The sequence below is a fragment of the Schistocerca gregaria genome, chromosome 9 (genome assembly GCF_023897955.1).
Source record: "Schistocerca gregaria isolate iqSchGreg1 chromosome 9, iqSchGreg1.2, whole genome shotgun sequence".
Lineage (NCBI taxonomy): Eukaryota > Metazoa > Arthropoda > Insecta > Orthoptera > Acrididae > Schistocerca > Schistocerca gregaria.
In genome coordinates, this window is record NC_064928.1 from 200,272,119 (window position 1) to 200,290,002 (window position 17,884).

At 39.9% G+C, this 17,884-nt stretch overlaps 2 protein-coding genes across 7 annotated transcripts in view; one reads left to right on the top strand and one right to left on the bottom strand.

The window, feature by feature from the left end:
• Window positions 1-17,884, top strand: part of LOC126292035 (amyloid-beta-like protein) — a 1,795,419-nt gene that overhangs the window by 1,483,178 nt on the left and 294,357 nt on the right. The window lies entirely within an intron of this gene.
• The window catches only part of LOC126292040 (uncharacterized), a 91,729-nt gene that overhangs the window by 62,052 nt on the left and 11,793 nt on the right, over window positions 1-17,884 (bottom strand). The window contains exon 1 of one of the 6 annotated variants that reach the window (XM_049985835.1): window positions 180-262. The exons of 2 other annotated variants lie outside the window; for them this stretch is intronic. In XM_049985835.1, the coding sequence (XP_049841792.1) occupies window positions 180-232 (53 nt within the window). In that variant the 5' untranslated portion in view covers window positions 233-262. 3 more of the 6 variants (XM_049985839.1, XM_049985840.1, XM_049985838.1) reach the window with 3 other exon arrangements.

Consider the following 17,884-nt stretch of genomic DNA (forward strand, 5'->3'; position numbering starts at 1 on the left):
GCCAAATTCAAATTTTTCACTTAACTTAATTTTTTTAAGTAGAAAAAAATGGGAGGCATTACTTTTTGACCGACCCTCGTACAAATGAGTGTATATGAACTATTTCGTCAAATAAGAGGCTGTCATTTACTAGAATGCCCTTTTCATTTAGCCACATTTAAGTATTTTCAACTACTGACCTTTCTGGTGGTTCTGTGAGCATCAACCAGGAGAATACAGAAAACTCAACCATTCCCTGTAACCATAAGGATAAATAGTCTAGTGAAGCATCATAAAACGTTGATAATGCTATGTCAAATTTCGTAACAGACGGGTCATCACAATCGTTCAGCAGTTTTTTTACACTTACTGGTACAAAATGTTCATGTTTCCTTGAATTTAGACTTGTCAAAGCTTTATTTAAGACTGCTAATACTTCACATATGGAATTATTCTGTTTCTCAATGCTTAGAATGGATTGTTGGAAAACACTCATTTGTGAATGTACAAAAAGTAAATAACATTCATTTATAGGATCACTGAAAAAACTCTTTAAGGTTGCAGGGCACTTTGAGTTAGACTATGAAAAAAAATTAAGATTTCAAAGGTTCATACATTTTAAAGATCCTTTCTATGGCTGGCAGAAATGAAAGCCACCTTGTTTTGGAAAAGGAAAGTAAATTTTTGTAAGTGACACCAACCAATTCACAGAATTCAGTGACTTCTGCAACACGAATAGAAAAAATATGGAAATGGGTGTACAACTTCATGACAATGCAGTCAATGTCAACAGGTAAAACACCACTAGCACTTTGAAGAGTGTTATGAACAACATGTGCTGGACAACCTATGCCAACAACGTTAGAGTTTTTTAATTTTTGTTTCAGATTTGTGAAAACATTATTACCCTCGTTCTTCATTAACCCCCCAAAATTACCGTTAGTATTGCCTGCACCAAATGCAACACACTTTGAGATGATACTGAATGACTATATAATATGAGAAATATAATTGGAAATTGTTTCGGACTTTTCGTTCTGCAATTCTTCAAGATGAAGCAATTTCGCCTGCAGTCCACCCTCAATTACAGAAAAATACCGAACTATCACAGGAAGAATTTCCTGATGCCCATGGTTGCTAGCATCAGTAGATATTGAAAAGTATTTTGCACTGTTTATAGCAGCTAATACCTGTTTCTGGGAATGCGGAGCTATAATATTTTTGATAATTGCTTCACACTTTGTTCTTCCACACGAAACATTTTCTGCAATCTTAGAATCAGGAAAATTTTTTTTTTGTTTAGTTGAACACTGCAATCATTAGAACGATAGCTTTGGTGGTGTTTAACATCATGGAATTACAGGGTTCCTTCTGCTGCAGCTACGTTTTTCTGTTCCTTTGTATTTGAAGTTACAAAATATCTCGTCATTTTTTGCGAGGAACCTGCCGATCGAAGATTCTTCCCGTGTTTCTCTGATTCCACATGATGCTTGAGATCTGCAGCACCACCATAAGACAAGGATACAGCACAGTTACATACGTTACATTTTGCTGTACAGTCATTGTCTGTAGTAGTGAAGCAAGGAAATTTCCTCTGACGCTCTTCCGAAAACTTTGATTTTCGTTTCGGCATTTCCACGAAGTGCTAGCACTTCACGAAACTGATACTGAGTGCTGACAACAATGGAAAGCAAAAGCAAAGAAAATAAGAGTACACAACAATTATAGTGCTTAAGATGTACATTATCAGGGGGTACCAACGTACGGAATGTCAGTTTCAATTGATAGTTTATAAAATCGACTCTCAGAAAATATTTTAACCACTTTGTAAATGTCTGAAAATAATCCTTGAAAATCGGGACAAATTGCTTGTTTAAAAAAAGTCGGGTCAAATTTTTGAGCCTCAAAAAACGGGACAATCCCGATTGATCGGGTCGTATGGGCACCCTACCTATACTCCTTTACGTGATGAAGTTGAAGATTGGCCTCAAGCAAGTGTGTTGGGGATCTTGCTGTTGTAATTTTTTATTAATGATTTTCATACATTATTACTCATAATAGTAGCTGAAGAAATTTTGCAGATGATGCAACTGTCTCTTAATGAATGTGTCAGAACTTGGTAAGATTTCAGAATGGTCTAAGGTTAGCAACGTTCTGCAAATGTGTTGTTGTTCTTGTTGTTGTGGTCTTCAGTCCTGAGACTGGTTTGATGCAACTCTTCATACTACTCTATCCTGTGCAAGCTTCTTCATCTCCCAGTACCTACTGCAGCCTACATCCTTCTGAATCTGCTTAGTGTATTCATCTCTTGGTCTCCCTCTACGATTTTTACCCTCCACGGTGCCCTCCAATACTAAATTGGTGATCCCTCGATGTCTCAGAACATGTCCAACCAACCGATCCCTTCTTCTAGTCAAGTTGTGCCACAAGCTTCTCTTCTCCCCAATTCTATTCAATACCTTCTCATTAGGTATGTGATCTACCCATCTAATCTTCAGCATTCTTCAGTAGCAACACATTTCGAAAGTTTCTATTCTCTTCTTGTTTAAACTATTTATAGTCCATGTTTCACTTCCATACATGGCTACACTCCATACAAATACTTTCAGTAATGACTTCCCGACACTTAAATCTGTACTCGATGTTAACAAATTTCTCTTCTTCAGATACGCTTTCCTTGCCATTGCCAATCTACATTTTATATCCTCTCTACTTCGACCATCATCAGTTATTTTGCCCCCCAAATAGCAAAAGTCCTTTACTACTTTAAGTGTCTCATTTCCTAATCTAATTCCCTCAGCATCATCCCACTTACCTCGACTACATTCCATTATACTCGTTTTGCTTTTGTTGATGTTCATCTTATACCCTCCTTTCAAGACACTGTCCATTCCGTTCAGCTGCTCTTCCAAGTCGTTTGCTGTCTCTGACAGAATTACAATGTCATCGGCGAACCTTAAATTTTTTATTTCTTCTCCATGGATTTTAATACCTTCTCCGAATTTTTCTTTTGTTTCCTTTACTGCTCGCTCAATATACAGATTGAATAACATCGGGGACAGGCTACAACTCCCTTCCCAACCGTTGTTTGCTTTTCATGCCCCTCGACTCTTATAACTGCCATCTGGTTTCTGTACAAATTGTAAATATCCTTTCGCCCCCTGTATTTTACCCCTGCTACCTTTAGAATTTGAAAGAGAGTATTCCAGTCAACATTGTCAATAGCTTTCTCTAAGTCTACAAATGCTAGAAACGTAGGTTTCCCTTTCCTTAATTTTTCTTCTACGATTAATCGTAAGGTCAGTATTGCCTCACGTGTTCCAACATTTCTACGGAATCCAAATTTATCTTTCCCGTGGTCGGCTTCTACCAGTTTTTCCATTCGTCTGTACAGAATTCGCGCTAGTATTTTGCAGCTGTGATTTATTAAACTGATAGTTCGGTAATTTTCACATCTGTCAACACCTGCTTTCTTTGGGATTTGAATTATTATATTCTTCCTGAGGTCTTGGGGTATTTCGCCTGTCTCATACATTTTGCTCACCAGATGGTAGAGTTTTGTCAGGACTGGCTCTCCCAAGGCTGTCAGTAGTTCTAATGGAATGTTGTCTACTCCAGGGGCCTTGTTTCGACTCAGGTCTTTCAGAGCTCTGTCAAAGTCTTTACGCAATATCTCATCTCCCATTTCATCTTCATCTACATACACTTCCATTTCCATAATATTGTCGCACTTGTATAGGCCCTCTATATACTCCTTCCACCTTTCTGATTTCCCTTCTTTGGTTAGAACTGGGTTTCCATCTGAGCTCTTGACATTCATGCAAGTGGTTCTCTTTTCTCCAAAGGTCTCTTTAATTTTCCTGTAAGCAGTATCTATTTTACCCCTAGCGACATAAGCCTCTACATCCTTATATTTGTCCTCTAGCCATCCCTGCTTAGCCATTTTGCACTTCCTGTCGATCTCATTTTTGAGACGATTGTATTCCTTTTTGCCTGTTTCATGTACTGCATTTTTATATTTTCTCCTTTCATCAATTAAATTCAATATTTCTTCTGTTACCCAAGGATTTCTACTAGCCCTCGTCTTTTTACCTAATTGATCCTCTGCTGCCTTCACTATTTCATCCCTCAAAGCTACCCATTCTTCTTCTACTGTCTTTCTATCCCCCATTCCTGTCACTTGTTCCCTTATGCTCTCCCTGAAACTCTGTACAGCCTCTGGTTCTTTCAGTTTATCCAGGTCCCATCTCCTTAAATTCCCACCTATTTGCAGTTTCTTCAGTTTTAATCTACTGTTCATAACCAACAGATTGTGGTCAGAGTCCAAATCTGCCCTTGAAAAATGTCTTACAGTTTAAAACCTGATTCCTAAATCTCTATCTTACCATTATACAGGGTGTTACAAAAAGGTACTGCCAAACTTTCAGGAAACATTCCTCACACACAAAGAAAGAAAATATGTTATGTGGACATGGGTCCGGAAACGCTTACTTTCCATGTTAGAGCTCATTTTATTACTTCTCTTCAAATCACATTAATCATGGAATGGAAACACACAGCAACAGAACGTACCAGCGTGACTTCAAACACATTGTTACAGGAAATGTTCAAAATGTGCTCTGTTACCGAGGATACATGCATCCACCCTCCGTCGCATGGAATCCCTGATGCGCTGACGCAGCCCTGGAGAATGGCGTATTGTATCACAGCCGTCCACAATACGAGCACGAAGAGTCTCTACATTTGGTACCGGGGTTGCGTAGACAAGAGCTTTGAAATGCCCCCATAAATCAAAGTCAAGATGGTTGAGGCCATGGAACTGGTCCGCTTCTACCAATCCATCGGTCACCGAACACCGAATCTGTTGTTGAGAAGCGTAATGTGGAGGAACTCCACCGTGCATGTACCACATGTTGTGTCGTACTTGTAAAGGCACATGTTCTAGCAGCACGGTAAAGGCACATGTTCTAGCAGCACGGGTAGAGTATCCCGTATGAAATCATGATAACGTGCTCCATTGAGCGTAAGTGGAAGAACGAAACTAAAATGAGCTCTAACATGGAAATTAAGCGTTTCCGGACACATGTCCACATAACATCTTTTCTTTATTTGTGCGTGAGGAATGTTTCATGAAAGTTTGGCCGTACCTTTTTGTAACACCGTGTATAATCTATCTGATACCTTTTAGTATCTCCAGGGTTCTTCCATGTATACAACCTTCATTCATGATTCTTGAACCAAGTGTTGGCTATGATTAAGTTATGCTCTGCGCAACATTCTACCAGACGGCTTCCTCTTTCATTTCTTAGCCCCAATTCATATTCACCTACTATGTTTCCTTCTCTCCCTTTTCCTAGTGACGAATGCCAATCACCCATGACTATTAAATTTTCGTCTCCCTTCACTACCTGAATAATTTCTTTTATCTCATCATATATTTTATCAATTTCTTCGTCATCTGCAGAGCTAGTTGGCATATAAACGTGTACTACTGTAGCAGGCATGGGCTCTGTGTCTATCTTGGCCACAATAATGCGTTCACTATGCTGTTTGTAGTAGCTTACCCGCATTCCTATTTTTTTATTCATTATTAAACCTACACCTGCATTAGCCCTATTTGCTTTTGTATTTATAACCCTGTATTCACCTGACAAAAAGTCTTGTTCCTCGTGCCACCGAACTTCACTAATTCCCACTATATCTAACTTTAACCTATCCATTTCCCTTTTTAAATTTTCTAACCTACCTGCCCGATTAAGGGATTTGACATTCCACGCTCCGATCCGTAGAACGCCAGTTTTCTTTCTCCTGATAACGCCGTCCTCTTGTGTAGTCCCCGCCCGGAGATCCGAATGGGGGACTATTTTACCTCCGGAATATTTTACCCAAGAGGTCGCCATCCACATTTAATCATACAGTAAAGCTGCATGCCCACGGGAAAAATTACGGCTGTAGTTTCTCCTTGCTTTCAACCGTTCGCAGTACCAGAACAGCAAGGCCATTTTGGTTAGTGTTACAAGGCCAGATCAGTCAATCATCCAGACTGTTGCCCCTGCAACTACTGAAAAAGCTGCTGCCCCTCTTCAGGAATCACACGTTTATCTGGCCTCTCAACAGATACCCCTCCGTTGTGGTTGCACCTACGGTACGGCTATCTGTATCGCTGAGGCCCGCAAGCCTCCCCACCAACGGCAAGGTCCATGGTTGAAGGGGAGGTGCAAATGTGTAGCCATGTGAAATGTGCGATTCACAGATGGAAACAATGTTGTGTGACTCTCACTATGCGTCACAACTTGAATCAGTCAACTTATAGACTTGGCTGAGGGTTTCAGTTTGTTGAGATACGAAATGGAACCATCATATAGTCCCACAATCAGTGTAGGATAAGCAGACTGCGCCTCACTGGTGGAATTCTAGGGAAATGCAGTCACTCTACAAAGAATATTTTTTACAATGTTTATGCAACCCATACCAAAATTTTGCTCAAATGTGTGGACCAAACCGAATGGTACTAATAAAGGAGCACATATGGTTACAGTTTCGTTTGACCGACCCATGGGAAAGGACCACAGAGATGAGGGAAAACATTTTTTTGACTGTTTAAGGGAGATGTGAACTGACCCTGAAAGCTAGTTTACAGAGTTTCTAAAACCAACTTTCAGTGAGGACTCCAGTTACATTCTATAACCACCTACATTCTGCCCCCAAAGAGATCGCAAAGATAAGAAAAGCAATCATACTTCCTACATACCGTAAGTGAACAGAAATGAAAGAGGTCCTAACATATAGTTCAGTGGGAAGCCCCCCTCAGCCATTCGCTTTGCAGTGGTGTGCAGATTATGTATGTAGATGTTCCTAAAGGGTAGATTAGATTTCCTTTTATTCTACTTCAGTATTCGTGAATCTCACTGATACACTCATACATTACTTTGAAGTGCATTGTCAAGAACAAATTAGACCAGAGATAAAAAGGTGTGGTTACTAAGCTATTGAATATGCCCATCGTATGTATAGGTGAGGAGATTTCCTTGCATAATTCGAAATTCTTTAATCTGCACTGTGAATGTGGTTTTTTTTTTCTTAATGAAGAACTGCCTCAAGATGACATCAATGAATAAACGTTTCTTTTATCCATTTATGTGTTACAAAATTGGGAAATTATTTTTACAGCAAAATAAGTAGGTCCTAATTGTTCAGCATGTATATAGCACATCTTAATTGGTGGTATACCAGATTCATCAGGGATTTTATGCCTTATGGCTTAAAGTTAAATGACGCTCCGATAATTTGGATAAAGGAAGAGCATTAGGTGAACCTTAATCACACTAGGTAATTTCTTCCCACGGAAATGATACGTGAATTAACAGAATGAGTTATTTTATTTCTTGTAGCAGAGAATAAACTTTAGAATAAGACTGTACACAAATTTCAAAGGAACATATTTCTGTATCAGAATATCATGATATGCAAAGGCAACTCATAGGATAAGCGCCTGAAAGCCCTAGCTGGCGACATTTCACTATTCAAAAGTTTTTAGTAAGTACTTGATAGGTTCATTTATGGGAACTTCTTTATTTAGCAATAACAGGTTCAAAACAGTGATCATTCAGGTACAGTGTCGCCGACTTGAAAATAATATTGCTCACCTTTGTGAACATCCTAATTATAGGTTGTTTTTTCTGTCATACTGTCCAAGTAGAAGACTCCAAATGATCTACAACAATCAGTAATTTCATTATATGTTTTAATTATAAAAGGAAATTAGAAAGACCAGCAAAAAACAATTATGATTCATTAATTTCAATAAAAATACATTCTGAGATTAATCTTCAGTGACTAACATCAAATAATTAAAACATCTTTCTTTGTTGCACAAACGACATGTAACGTAAGATAAAGACGATCACCATTCACTTCTAAAAATGGAAATTCAGTGGTAGAAATCCACATAATGGACGTGAATAGGGTTTTTCCGAACACACTGAACAGGGCGTAATGAACTACCCTTCCCTAGATGCGTCACGTGGGACATACATGTGGAGATCTACAGGAAACAGGTCGAGATGAGTTCTTTTGAATTGTCCCTGGAATTATTCACGAAATTCGCTATTTTTGAAAATGGAAGCAGCAAAATAACTCGTACGTAACGTATAGACAAAATCAAGTGTACAAACGCCTAGAGATAAAAGCTGTACCTACATTCTAGATGCGCATTCAAAACCGAACACGTTATCTGACAACCTTGATTTCTTCAAGACTCACACATGAGTTTTCCAGAAGAACCTAAATCTGGAGGAATTTCATCAGCGACACGTTTCACGTAAGTAATGGTGCACTCTCGCTGACCATGTTGGTTCTTGTGTTCTCACGTAGAGTCCGGTAGTAGATGAGAAAGACACGCAGAAAGTACAATCTGAGACCTGGAAATTAAAAGTGAGAAATTCAAAAAGATGGGCAGATGTTAGATAAGTCAAATATAGAGTGATATTAGACAGAAATAAATCACAGTCTCTCGATATGATAATGAAGGGTTTTGTCTAGATTAAAATACATTGTACCATTCTACAGAATGGTGAGTGAGTCAGGTCTCATCACAAGGGAGTAACTTCAGGAACATACTAACAAAAGAAAAAGAAAATGTAGAAATTTAGTTCGTATGCCGTATTAATAGGGTGCTACATAACGCTGTTCGTGTTTATGACAGAAAATTTTAATTGCATAAAGTTATAAGAAACTGTAGTAAATGACTACTTCTTGTCTCCTACTGCCAGATGACAATGTTAAGCATATATTTCAGTTTTCCATTTAATGTGTGTAGTGTTGGGGAGCAAAATAACTGATGATGGTCGAAGTAGAGAGGATAGAAAATGTAGACTGGCAATGGCAAGAAAAAAGTTTCTGAAGAAGAAAAAATTGTTAACATCGAGAAAAGATTCGTCAGGAAGTCGTTTCTGAAAGTATTTGTATGGAATGTAGCCATGTATGGAAGTGAAACATGAACGATAAATAGTTTGGACAGGAAGAGAATAGAAGCTTTCGAAATGTGGTGCTACAGAAGAATTCTGAATATTAGATGGGTAGATCACATAACTAATGAGGAGGTATTGAACAGAATTGGGCAGAAGAGGAGTTTGTGGCACGACAAGAAGAAGGGACCGGTTTGTAGAACGTGTTCTGAGGCATCAGGCGATCACAAATTTTTGCATTGGAGGGCAGCGTGGAGGGTAAAAGTCGTAGAGGGTGACTAAGAGATGAATACACTAAGCAGATTCAGAAGGATGTAGGATCCAGTAAGTACTGGGGATGAAGAGGCTTGCACAGGATAGAGTAGCATGGAGAGCTGCATCAAACCACTCTCAGGACTGAAGACCACAACAACAACAACAACAACAACAACAACAACAACAACAACAGTGTTACTGAGGTTTGTTTACAGTTCTCGCTGGTTAATTTAGTGTTTGCAGGGATTTACAAATCCAGTATCAAAAATTCAGTTTATTTGTAGAAGATAGGAGCAGTAAGACATGAATCCATTTTATTTTTAAATTTCTGGAGGTTACAAATTTTGCACTACATCTATTGTTATTTTTTAAAAAAGGTGTTTCTGAGTAATGCATTTGGTAGTACAATGGGGTTTGCAAAGGGCAGCTGTTTGGGTGGATGTCTGACATTTTGTAGTGTTCGCTGTTGTGCCTACTCCAATAAAGAGTAGAAATATGTCTAAAACTCTTAACTGAACTGGACTAAGCAGTGCTAGTGGAAAGACTCCACAGCAGTGCTCCGTATGAAAGCATGCTCGTCTGAATGGGCTTCACAGTTCTGGAACCAAAAGCTCCGAACTTACCCCGAAAGAGTGTCATACGAAATAGAAGGCAAAAGGACAATAAGCAGTCTTCGTTAGCTATGCTGAAAATGTTGATGGTTTTCGCTTATGGATCAAAGGAGATAGACAGGTCAAAGTAAGTAAAACTAAGGAAGAAGGACAGAAATGGATATCTTACTCAGATATTATTGTATTACTTTCTGGCTGTATCTGCACCCATTAACGTGGACGGCTCTAGAGGCTACCAAAATTTCAGCAGATAAATTAATAGTAAGAACTGTGTTCACGCAGGCCTGGTATCACAAATTATGTTGACCTCAGCGGCTATCGCTTGTGGTCTCGTCCTCCGAAGGGAAATTTATTCTCTGAAATACAAGAAGAAATTTTCAACATATCGGATTCACTTGAAGATTCCCCACTAGTAAGTTTTATTGTTGACGCTGGCCCACTCAATGTAGAAGTAACACAGTTAGTTAACGTGACATTGTCTTGATTATTTTTATCAAAGTAATTACAAAAATTCTTCAAATGGCTCTAAGGACTGTGGGGCTTAACATCTGAGGTCATCAGTCCCCTAGACTTAACTTAAACCTGACTAAGCTAAGGACATTACACACATCCATGCCCGAGGCAGGATTCGAACCTGCAACCGTAGCAGCCGCGTGGTTCCACACTGAAGCGCTTAGAACCGGTCGGCCACAACGGCCGGGCAAAGTAAATAGTGATCTGAAGTGATGTGTGTGCAAATATATCGATATACTGAATCATTTTCTTCAGTAGATGTGTTAACATGCTTAATCAACAGATTCAGTTCCCAGAATGAAATTTTCACTCTGCAGCGGAGTGTGCGCTGATATGAAACTTCCTGGCATATTAAAACTGTGTGCCGCGCCGAGACTCGAACTCAGGACCTTTGCCATTCGCGGGCAAGTGCTCAACCAAATGAGCTACCCAATAATGACTCACGCCCCGTCCTCACAGCTTTACATCTGCCAGTACCTCGCCTCCTACTTTCCAAACTTTACGGAAGCTCTCCTGCGAACCTTGCAGAACTGTGAAGGTAGGAGGCGAGGTACTGACAGATGTAAAGCTGTGAGGACGGGGCGTGAGTCGTGCTTGGGTAGCTCAGTTGGTAGAGCACTTGCCCGCGAAAGGCAGATGTCGCGAGTTCGAGTCTCGGCCCGGCACACAGTTCTAATCTGCCAGAAAATTTCAGATTCAGTTCCATCACCGTCGTACATTAGCAGTATTGCGTATCTGCCATTCTGCGCTGCACTTCACTCCATCGGCAGTACGGATTCAGATTAATCTCTTCTTCCTTAAGGTTGACAATGCAGCGCTGCTCTCAACGAGGGAAGAAGTGTCCAGGCGTCTCGGAGTGAACCAAAGCGATGTTGTTCGGACATGGAGGAGATACAAAGAGATAGGAATTGTCGATGAAATGCCTCGCTCAGGCCGCCCCAGGGCTACTACTGCAGTGGATGGCCGCTACCTACGGATTATGGCTCGGAGGAACCCTGACAGCAACGCCACCATGTTGAATAATGCTTTTCGTGCAGCTACAGGACGTTGTGTTACTACTCGAACTGTCCGCAATAGCCTGCATGATGTGCAAAATCACTCCCAACATCTATGACGAGGTCCATCTTTGCAAACACGACACCATGCAGTGCTGTACAGATGGGCCCTGCAACATGCCGAATGGACTGCTCAGGATTGGCACCACGTTCTCTTCACCGATGAGTGTCGCATATGCCCTCAACCAGACAATCGTCGGAGACGTGTTTCGAGACAACCCGGTCAGGCTGTACGCCTTAGACACACTGTACAGTACGTGCAGCAAGATGGAAGTTCCCTGCTGTTATGGGATGGCATTATGTGGGGCCGACGTAGCCGCTAGTGGTTATGGAAGGCGCCGTAATGGCTGTATAATACATGAATGCCATCCTCTGACCGATATCGCAACCATATCGGCGAGGCATTCGTGTTCATGGACGACAATTCGCGGCCCCATTGTACACATCTTGTGAATGACTTCCTTCAGGATAACGACATCGTTCGACTAGAGTAGCCAGCATGTTCTCCAGATGTGAGCGATATCAAACCTGTCTGGGATAGATTTAAAAGGACTGTTCATGGACGACGTGATCCACCAACCACTCTGAGGGATCTACGCCGAATCGCTGTTGAGAAGTGGGACAATCTGGACCAACAGTGCCTTAATGAACTAGTGGATAGTGTGCCACCGCGAATGCAGGCAAGCATCAATGCAAGAGGACGTGCTAGTGGGTATCAGAGGTACCGGTGTGTACAGCAGTCTGGACCACAAGCAGCTCTGAAGCTCTCGCTCTATGGAGGTACAACATGCGATGTGTGGTTTTCATGAGCAATTAAATGTGCAGAAATGATGTTTATGTTGAACTCTGTTCCAATTTCCTGTACAGTTGCCGGAACTCTCGGAACCGAGGTAATGCAAAACTCTTTTTGATGTGTGTAGAAAGAACTTCAAGAAGCGCTGAGAACATTATCTTCAGAACCTGTGATAAAAATTTCTAATAAATATAAATTATACAAGTGGCCATCCCTAAAATCTGTAGCTTTTCTACCTAAAAATCGTGGCTTTTGGGAGATTTCTCAGGAACCGCCCATGAACAAATGGTGCTGTTATAAGCTGCCTAAGATCCATCCAAGATCATACCCAATGGAAAATAACCAACAGATTTGCTCAATTTTTCTTGCATGGGTGAAGTGTGTAGCTTTTAAATTTTATACTATAGGATAGCTAGATTATAGCTATTTTTCTGATAGGTATACAAATGGTCGCTGGGCCAAGGACTGTCCAAAACAGTTGGCCCTTGTATCTGTGGTCAGTATAATCCGAGATATGACCCCTGAAAAATCACATTTTCGCGCGTGGCTTTTTGGATCTTACTGGAACCGATTATTATCATTATGTATAGTCTATATAATAATCGTACACTTACAAAGAAAAAAGATGACAAAAACAATTATAACACTGCCGATACGAAGCTCGATAAGAAAATCCCCATGATAATGCCTATTACAGTTGCTACTACGAGCGCCAGGGTCTCAACAACCATCCATGGAAGAAGCAAGCTAGCTTTTTCCTGAAATGTAATAGAAAAAGTTGCCATTAATAGTACAGATTTGCTTCTTTAATTTAATACACGTCATTGTTGGAACACTATTTTTATCCTAAAACGGCTGCCCTGACATCGACTGGTAAAAAAAATCAAAATAAAAAAATCATATCAACAAGTCTAATGAAATGAGATTTTTACCAAAATTAAAAACTGTAAAGTGAGAAGTAACAACAATAATACAGAGAAATACAGTTTCAGTATTGCAAATACAAGGATGGAAGATACGTTTAAAGAAATATTTATTCAGTTTTTGACAAATACAGTGAATTTCTGAAGTAAGACTTTTCATCTTAACGGCTCCAGTGATGAGAAGTACGCTACAGATAGCCTGGATAATGCCAAATACGAGGACTGTCACCAGCTCTCGCTTAGTATCTACAATGCAAACATGAAATTTATCAGTGTCTTTCTCATACGTGGGAGCTAGATTTTTACGTGATATCAATATGCAAAATATAGAAGTATATATGTAATGAAAATGATTTAAAAAATAAGAAAAAATACAATATCACAAATATATTAAGTATTTGTAATAAAACAATTTCAGCTGAAAGCAGCACCTGAATTACATCGTAGCTTTCTGTATTATCTGAATATGCACATAAACGGATCAGAAACACAAAATTTGCGTTAAGAAGATATAATTTACATTAGTTAACTGTACATTCTCAAAGTCTACGTGTTGGTAGTGGAAGAACGTTATTTTCGGTTACATCTCTTTACTACAAAGTCTATCATCACTGAAATTAATAAGATACCCTTCACGATTGATTAGAAATGTTCTTGAAAGAGGAAAATGATCTTTCCACATCACAAGATGTTGAAGGTGCTAATTTTAGTAAGCGAAATATTACTGGAGAAATGCTGTCTGGGGCGTCTTCTTCTCCCCCACTGAGGACGTGGCAGATAGTTACAAAAGTCCAGCAGTCTGAATTTCTTGCCAAAACGGAACATACTGTGCCAAATATCAGGTCTAATATCTGTCATCTTTCATTTGACGTTCTCAACAACGGCCGAATATCTCTGCAAAGGCAATCCGATAAAGTCTAATTCTTTAAGGTTAGTGGCAAAGTTGCTATGGATGTACACCAGAGCATTTTAGATCTTGGATTCAATGAAAGAATTTTGGATTCTCTCGGAAATTAATCAGTCACAGATTTCATAGCTTGAAACTTCTCATTATAGAAACACACACATTCAACCTGTGCTCTGCAAATCGCTGGGACAAGCTCAGGTGGCAACGATAGATTCAGCATCACTTTTCAGTAGATGCAGAGCGTTGAGAAAAATTGTTTGGCACTTAAATGAAATGGTTTTACTTGCTTCAGGATAGCTGGTACATGCTCCTTCTGCAATACGTTGCACTTAGAGTTGTAAGACTAGCGCACGTAACCTGCGTTGCCCGCACGTTAGGTGTGTTGCATACCTATTGGGCGTTGCCTCATAATGAAGGCTTTCTTAATATATGCGATCAGTCTCTCACTACATTCGCATAAAAACCGTGGTGGTGAACCATCTAGAAGCTGAGAGGAGATACACAGGGTGTCTCAAAATAATGTATACACCCTTTGAAATTGAATATCTCTTTAACTAAAGGAGGCGGAAATACAATTTTTGCAGGTAACGGTTCAGAAGACGGTGAAAAACATAACAGCGCTTTCTTTTGTTTCAGGATTGTAAACAAACATGGCGTATTCGTTGGATCAAAGTAAATGGGTGCTAAAATATTACTGGAAAACGGAGAATGTGAGTGGGGTACGACACCGCTGGAGGCTTTAATTTTGAACACCACCTCAACAAGGGTAACAATTACAAGAATCCAAGATAAGTTTGACGTCGAAGGAACGGTGCAGAATACGAAAGGACGCAAATTGCGTAGGAACGATTCGAAGCTATAATTCTTTGGTCGGATGAAGCGACCTTAAAACTCAACGGAACAATTAACCGCCATAATTGCGTGTTCTGGGCCAGTGATAATCCATAGGTAAACGAGGAAAGGCGTATTAATCTACCAGGAGTATCATTCTGGCGTGGTCTGTCTTCTAGAGGTTTAATCGGGCCATTTTAAAACACTCATAGGTGACTCTTACTAAGAAATGCTATATATGATAACACCTGGTCTTAACGACTTTTTTGAAAATGAAAATTATTCCTTTCAACAGGATGGGGCGCCACCTCATTATCACACTGATGTGAGGGCTTCTCTCAATCGTACATTTCCTGGCAGATGGATAGGACGAAGAGAGCGTGTGGAGTTTCCATCTCGATCTTCTGATTTGGGTGCTTTGGGTACTCTCAAGAACACAGCTTACACTGCAAGATCATAAACATATGACAATCTTCAAGAGCGAAGTGAGGAAGCCTGTAATGCTGTTCCTTTAGGAACATTATACGCGGCATGTCGATCTGTTTCTTGTAAGTCACTGCCGACGGTGTATTGCGGTGGAAGGAGACCATTTTAACGTATACCACCTTTAGTTGGGCCTTAAGGTACGCCACAAACATTGTACTATATTTCTATCTCCCTTAATTAAAGAAATATTCCGTTTCAAAGAGTGTATACATTATTTTGATACACCCTGTATAAAGTAACAGGTACCCAACAGAACATTTTTGTTTTACATAGTTATTCTCCTATCTATTACTTAAAAGTAAACAGTATTTATAGGAAAACTGAAATTGCCAATGTTTCATTTGGGCTTAACTCCGAAACTGTTGGTTTTTAACGTGCATCAGAGGAATGTTGTTGTGAAAATAAATAAAGCAATACAGGTTTACCACATATAGCAAGAAAACGGAATTTTCTTAATAAAAAGTGAAAGCAAAAAACGCAAAACAAAAACATATCATACATTGTTTCAATACTTCACACAACTTGTCTAAAACTTGCTTCTGTTATTCACAAACAACAAAAAATTTTGTTTATGAAACTACTTTAGCACACTAACTTGGCGAGTCATGTATTAATCTTTTGAGTGGGTTAAATACCGATAAAATGTTACTTCCACGCTTCCCATTTAGATATCTGATGTTAATTTCGTCGTATCCGATGGGGAAACACACTTCATAAGGCAAAATTTCTGAATCATTTACTAACAGTTAAGTCATTTTACCGGAATAAACTTACACTGGCATCCAAAACTTGTTCAGCTAATTGCACGAAGAAAGACTGGAGGCACTTGGAAATGTGTAGCAGAAGTAAGGCATATCTTAGTCCGAAAATACCATGTAACTTATAGACAGTCCTCATTTACATTATGATTCTATTTGCTAACAGCCGCACAAAGATCTGTGAGGGAACTCACACCGATTAAGAGGCTGTTGCCTGTCGGTATACAGATCCTGATAAAGACGTAGTGCGGATTGCATAAAACGATATCAGTAGGGGCACCAGAATCGGTCTGTATAGTGCCGCACACTTCTCAAAAGCGCTTGGTAACAACAATCTAAACCATCTTTTCATAATTTTGATTCACCACGAATCTGTTGCACACAGACATTTGTAGACTACTGGACATTAAAATTGCTACACCACGAAGATGAGGTCTACTGACGCGAAATTTAACAGACAAGAAGAAGACGCTGTGATATGCAAATGATTAGCTTTTCAGAGTATTTACACAAGGTTGGCGTCGGTGGCGATCCTGATTTCTCAGGATCTATGCACCCAAATTTCGTAAAAATGTAATCAGATGTCAGTTCTAGTATAATACATTTGTCCAATGAATACCCGTTTATCATCTGCATTTCTTATTAGTGTATCAATTTTAATGGCCAGTAGTGTATATTCTCCTTTACTATTTGCAACAGTGTGTCAACTTTGGGGTAACAATTCGATTCTGTGACAGTAGAAATCACCCGGTTTTAAGGCGAATAACTCGTCAAGCCACGTTCGGAGCGCATTTTCATCCGGAAAGGAAGTTCCTTGAAGGTTGTTCGACAGAGCGCGGAAAAGGTGAAAATCTGACGGAGCAAGATCCAGGCGAATAAGATGTCTGGAGGTCGGTTTCCCAACCCATTTCCTGTCTGCATTATGCGGGCGGACATGCGAGCATGACGGAAGGAACATTACGCCGTAATTCGGATTAACGCGGGCACTGCAATATCGTATTTATCTGCCAACACCACGCAAGCGACTTTCAAGTAAAATGTCGCCCCCTGTGTGGGAATATGCATAATGGATGTAAGGGTACGGGTTGTGACACATGGTTGACGCATACTGAAGCTCTGGTATGGCCGTGAAGCGAGCTCGGTTAGCCAAATCGCAAAACGATCGCTAGTGATAAGCGGGATATCCGGGTTCGATTCCGATTCCGGTGTGACACAGATTTTCATCGTCGTCCTTAGATCTAGTCAGGTATTCCATAACGGTGTACACTGATTACAACCATGCCATAAGAGGTTTTACACTGTATTCAGGATGAGCAAAATTAAGCTGGCTGCATCGGCAGCTGTACCTCTAACCTCTACACGCCATCCAAGCTCTGTTTGACTCAATGGCCAGCCGTATCATGGCCATTATTACGGCCAGAGGTAGTTGTTTTCAGGAACTATGCACCCAAATTGCGTGGAAATGTAATCTGATGTCAGTTGTAGTATAATATATTTGTCCAATGAATACTGGGTTATCATCTGCATTTGTTCTTGGTGTAGCAATTTTAATGGCCAGTAGTGTATTATGCAGGAAGAGATTAAGAACGAAATTAACATTCCAGATACAACAACAAGCGAGCATGCAAAAAAAAAGAGTAATTTAAGGTCTTCGGTTCTTGAATGGATGATGTACAGTATAGGTTCCCTCAGAGTCGTATTTTAATGGACTGTCATTAGAGGAGCAAGTACAAGAGAATACATTTTTGCACGCTCGTGTCTTCGTTCGAAGAAACTCATTCGGAGAGAGTTGTAATCATTGGGATCT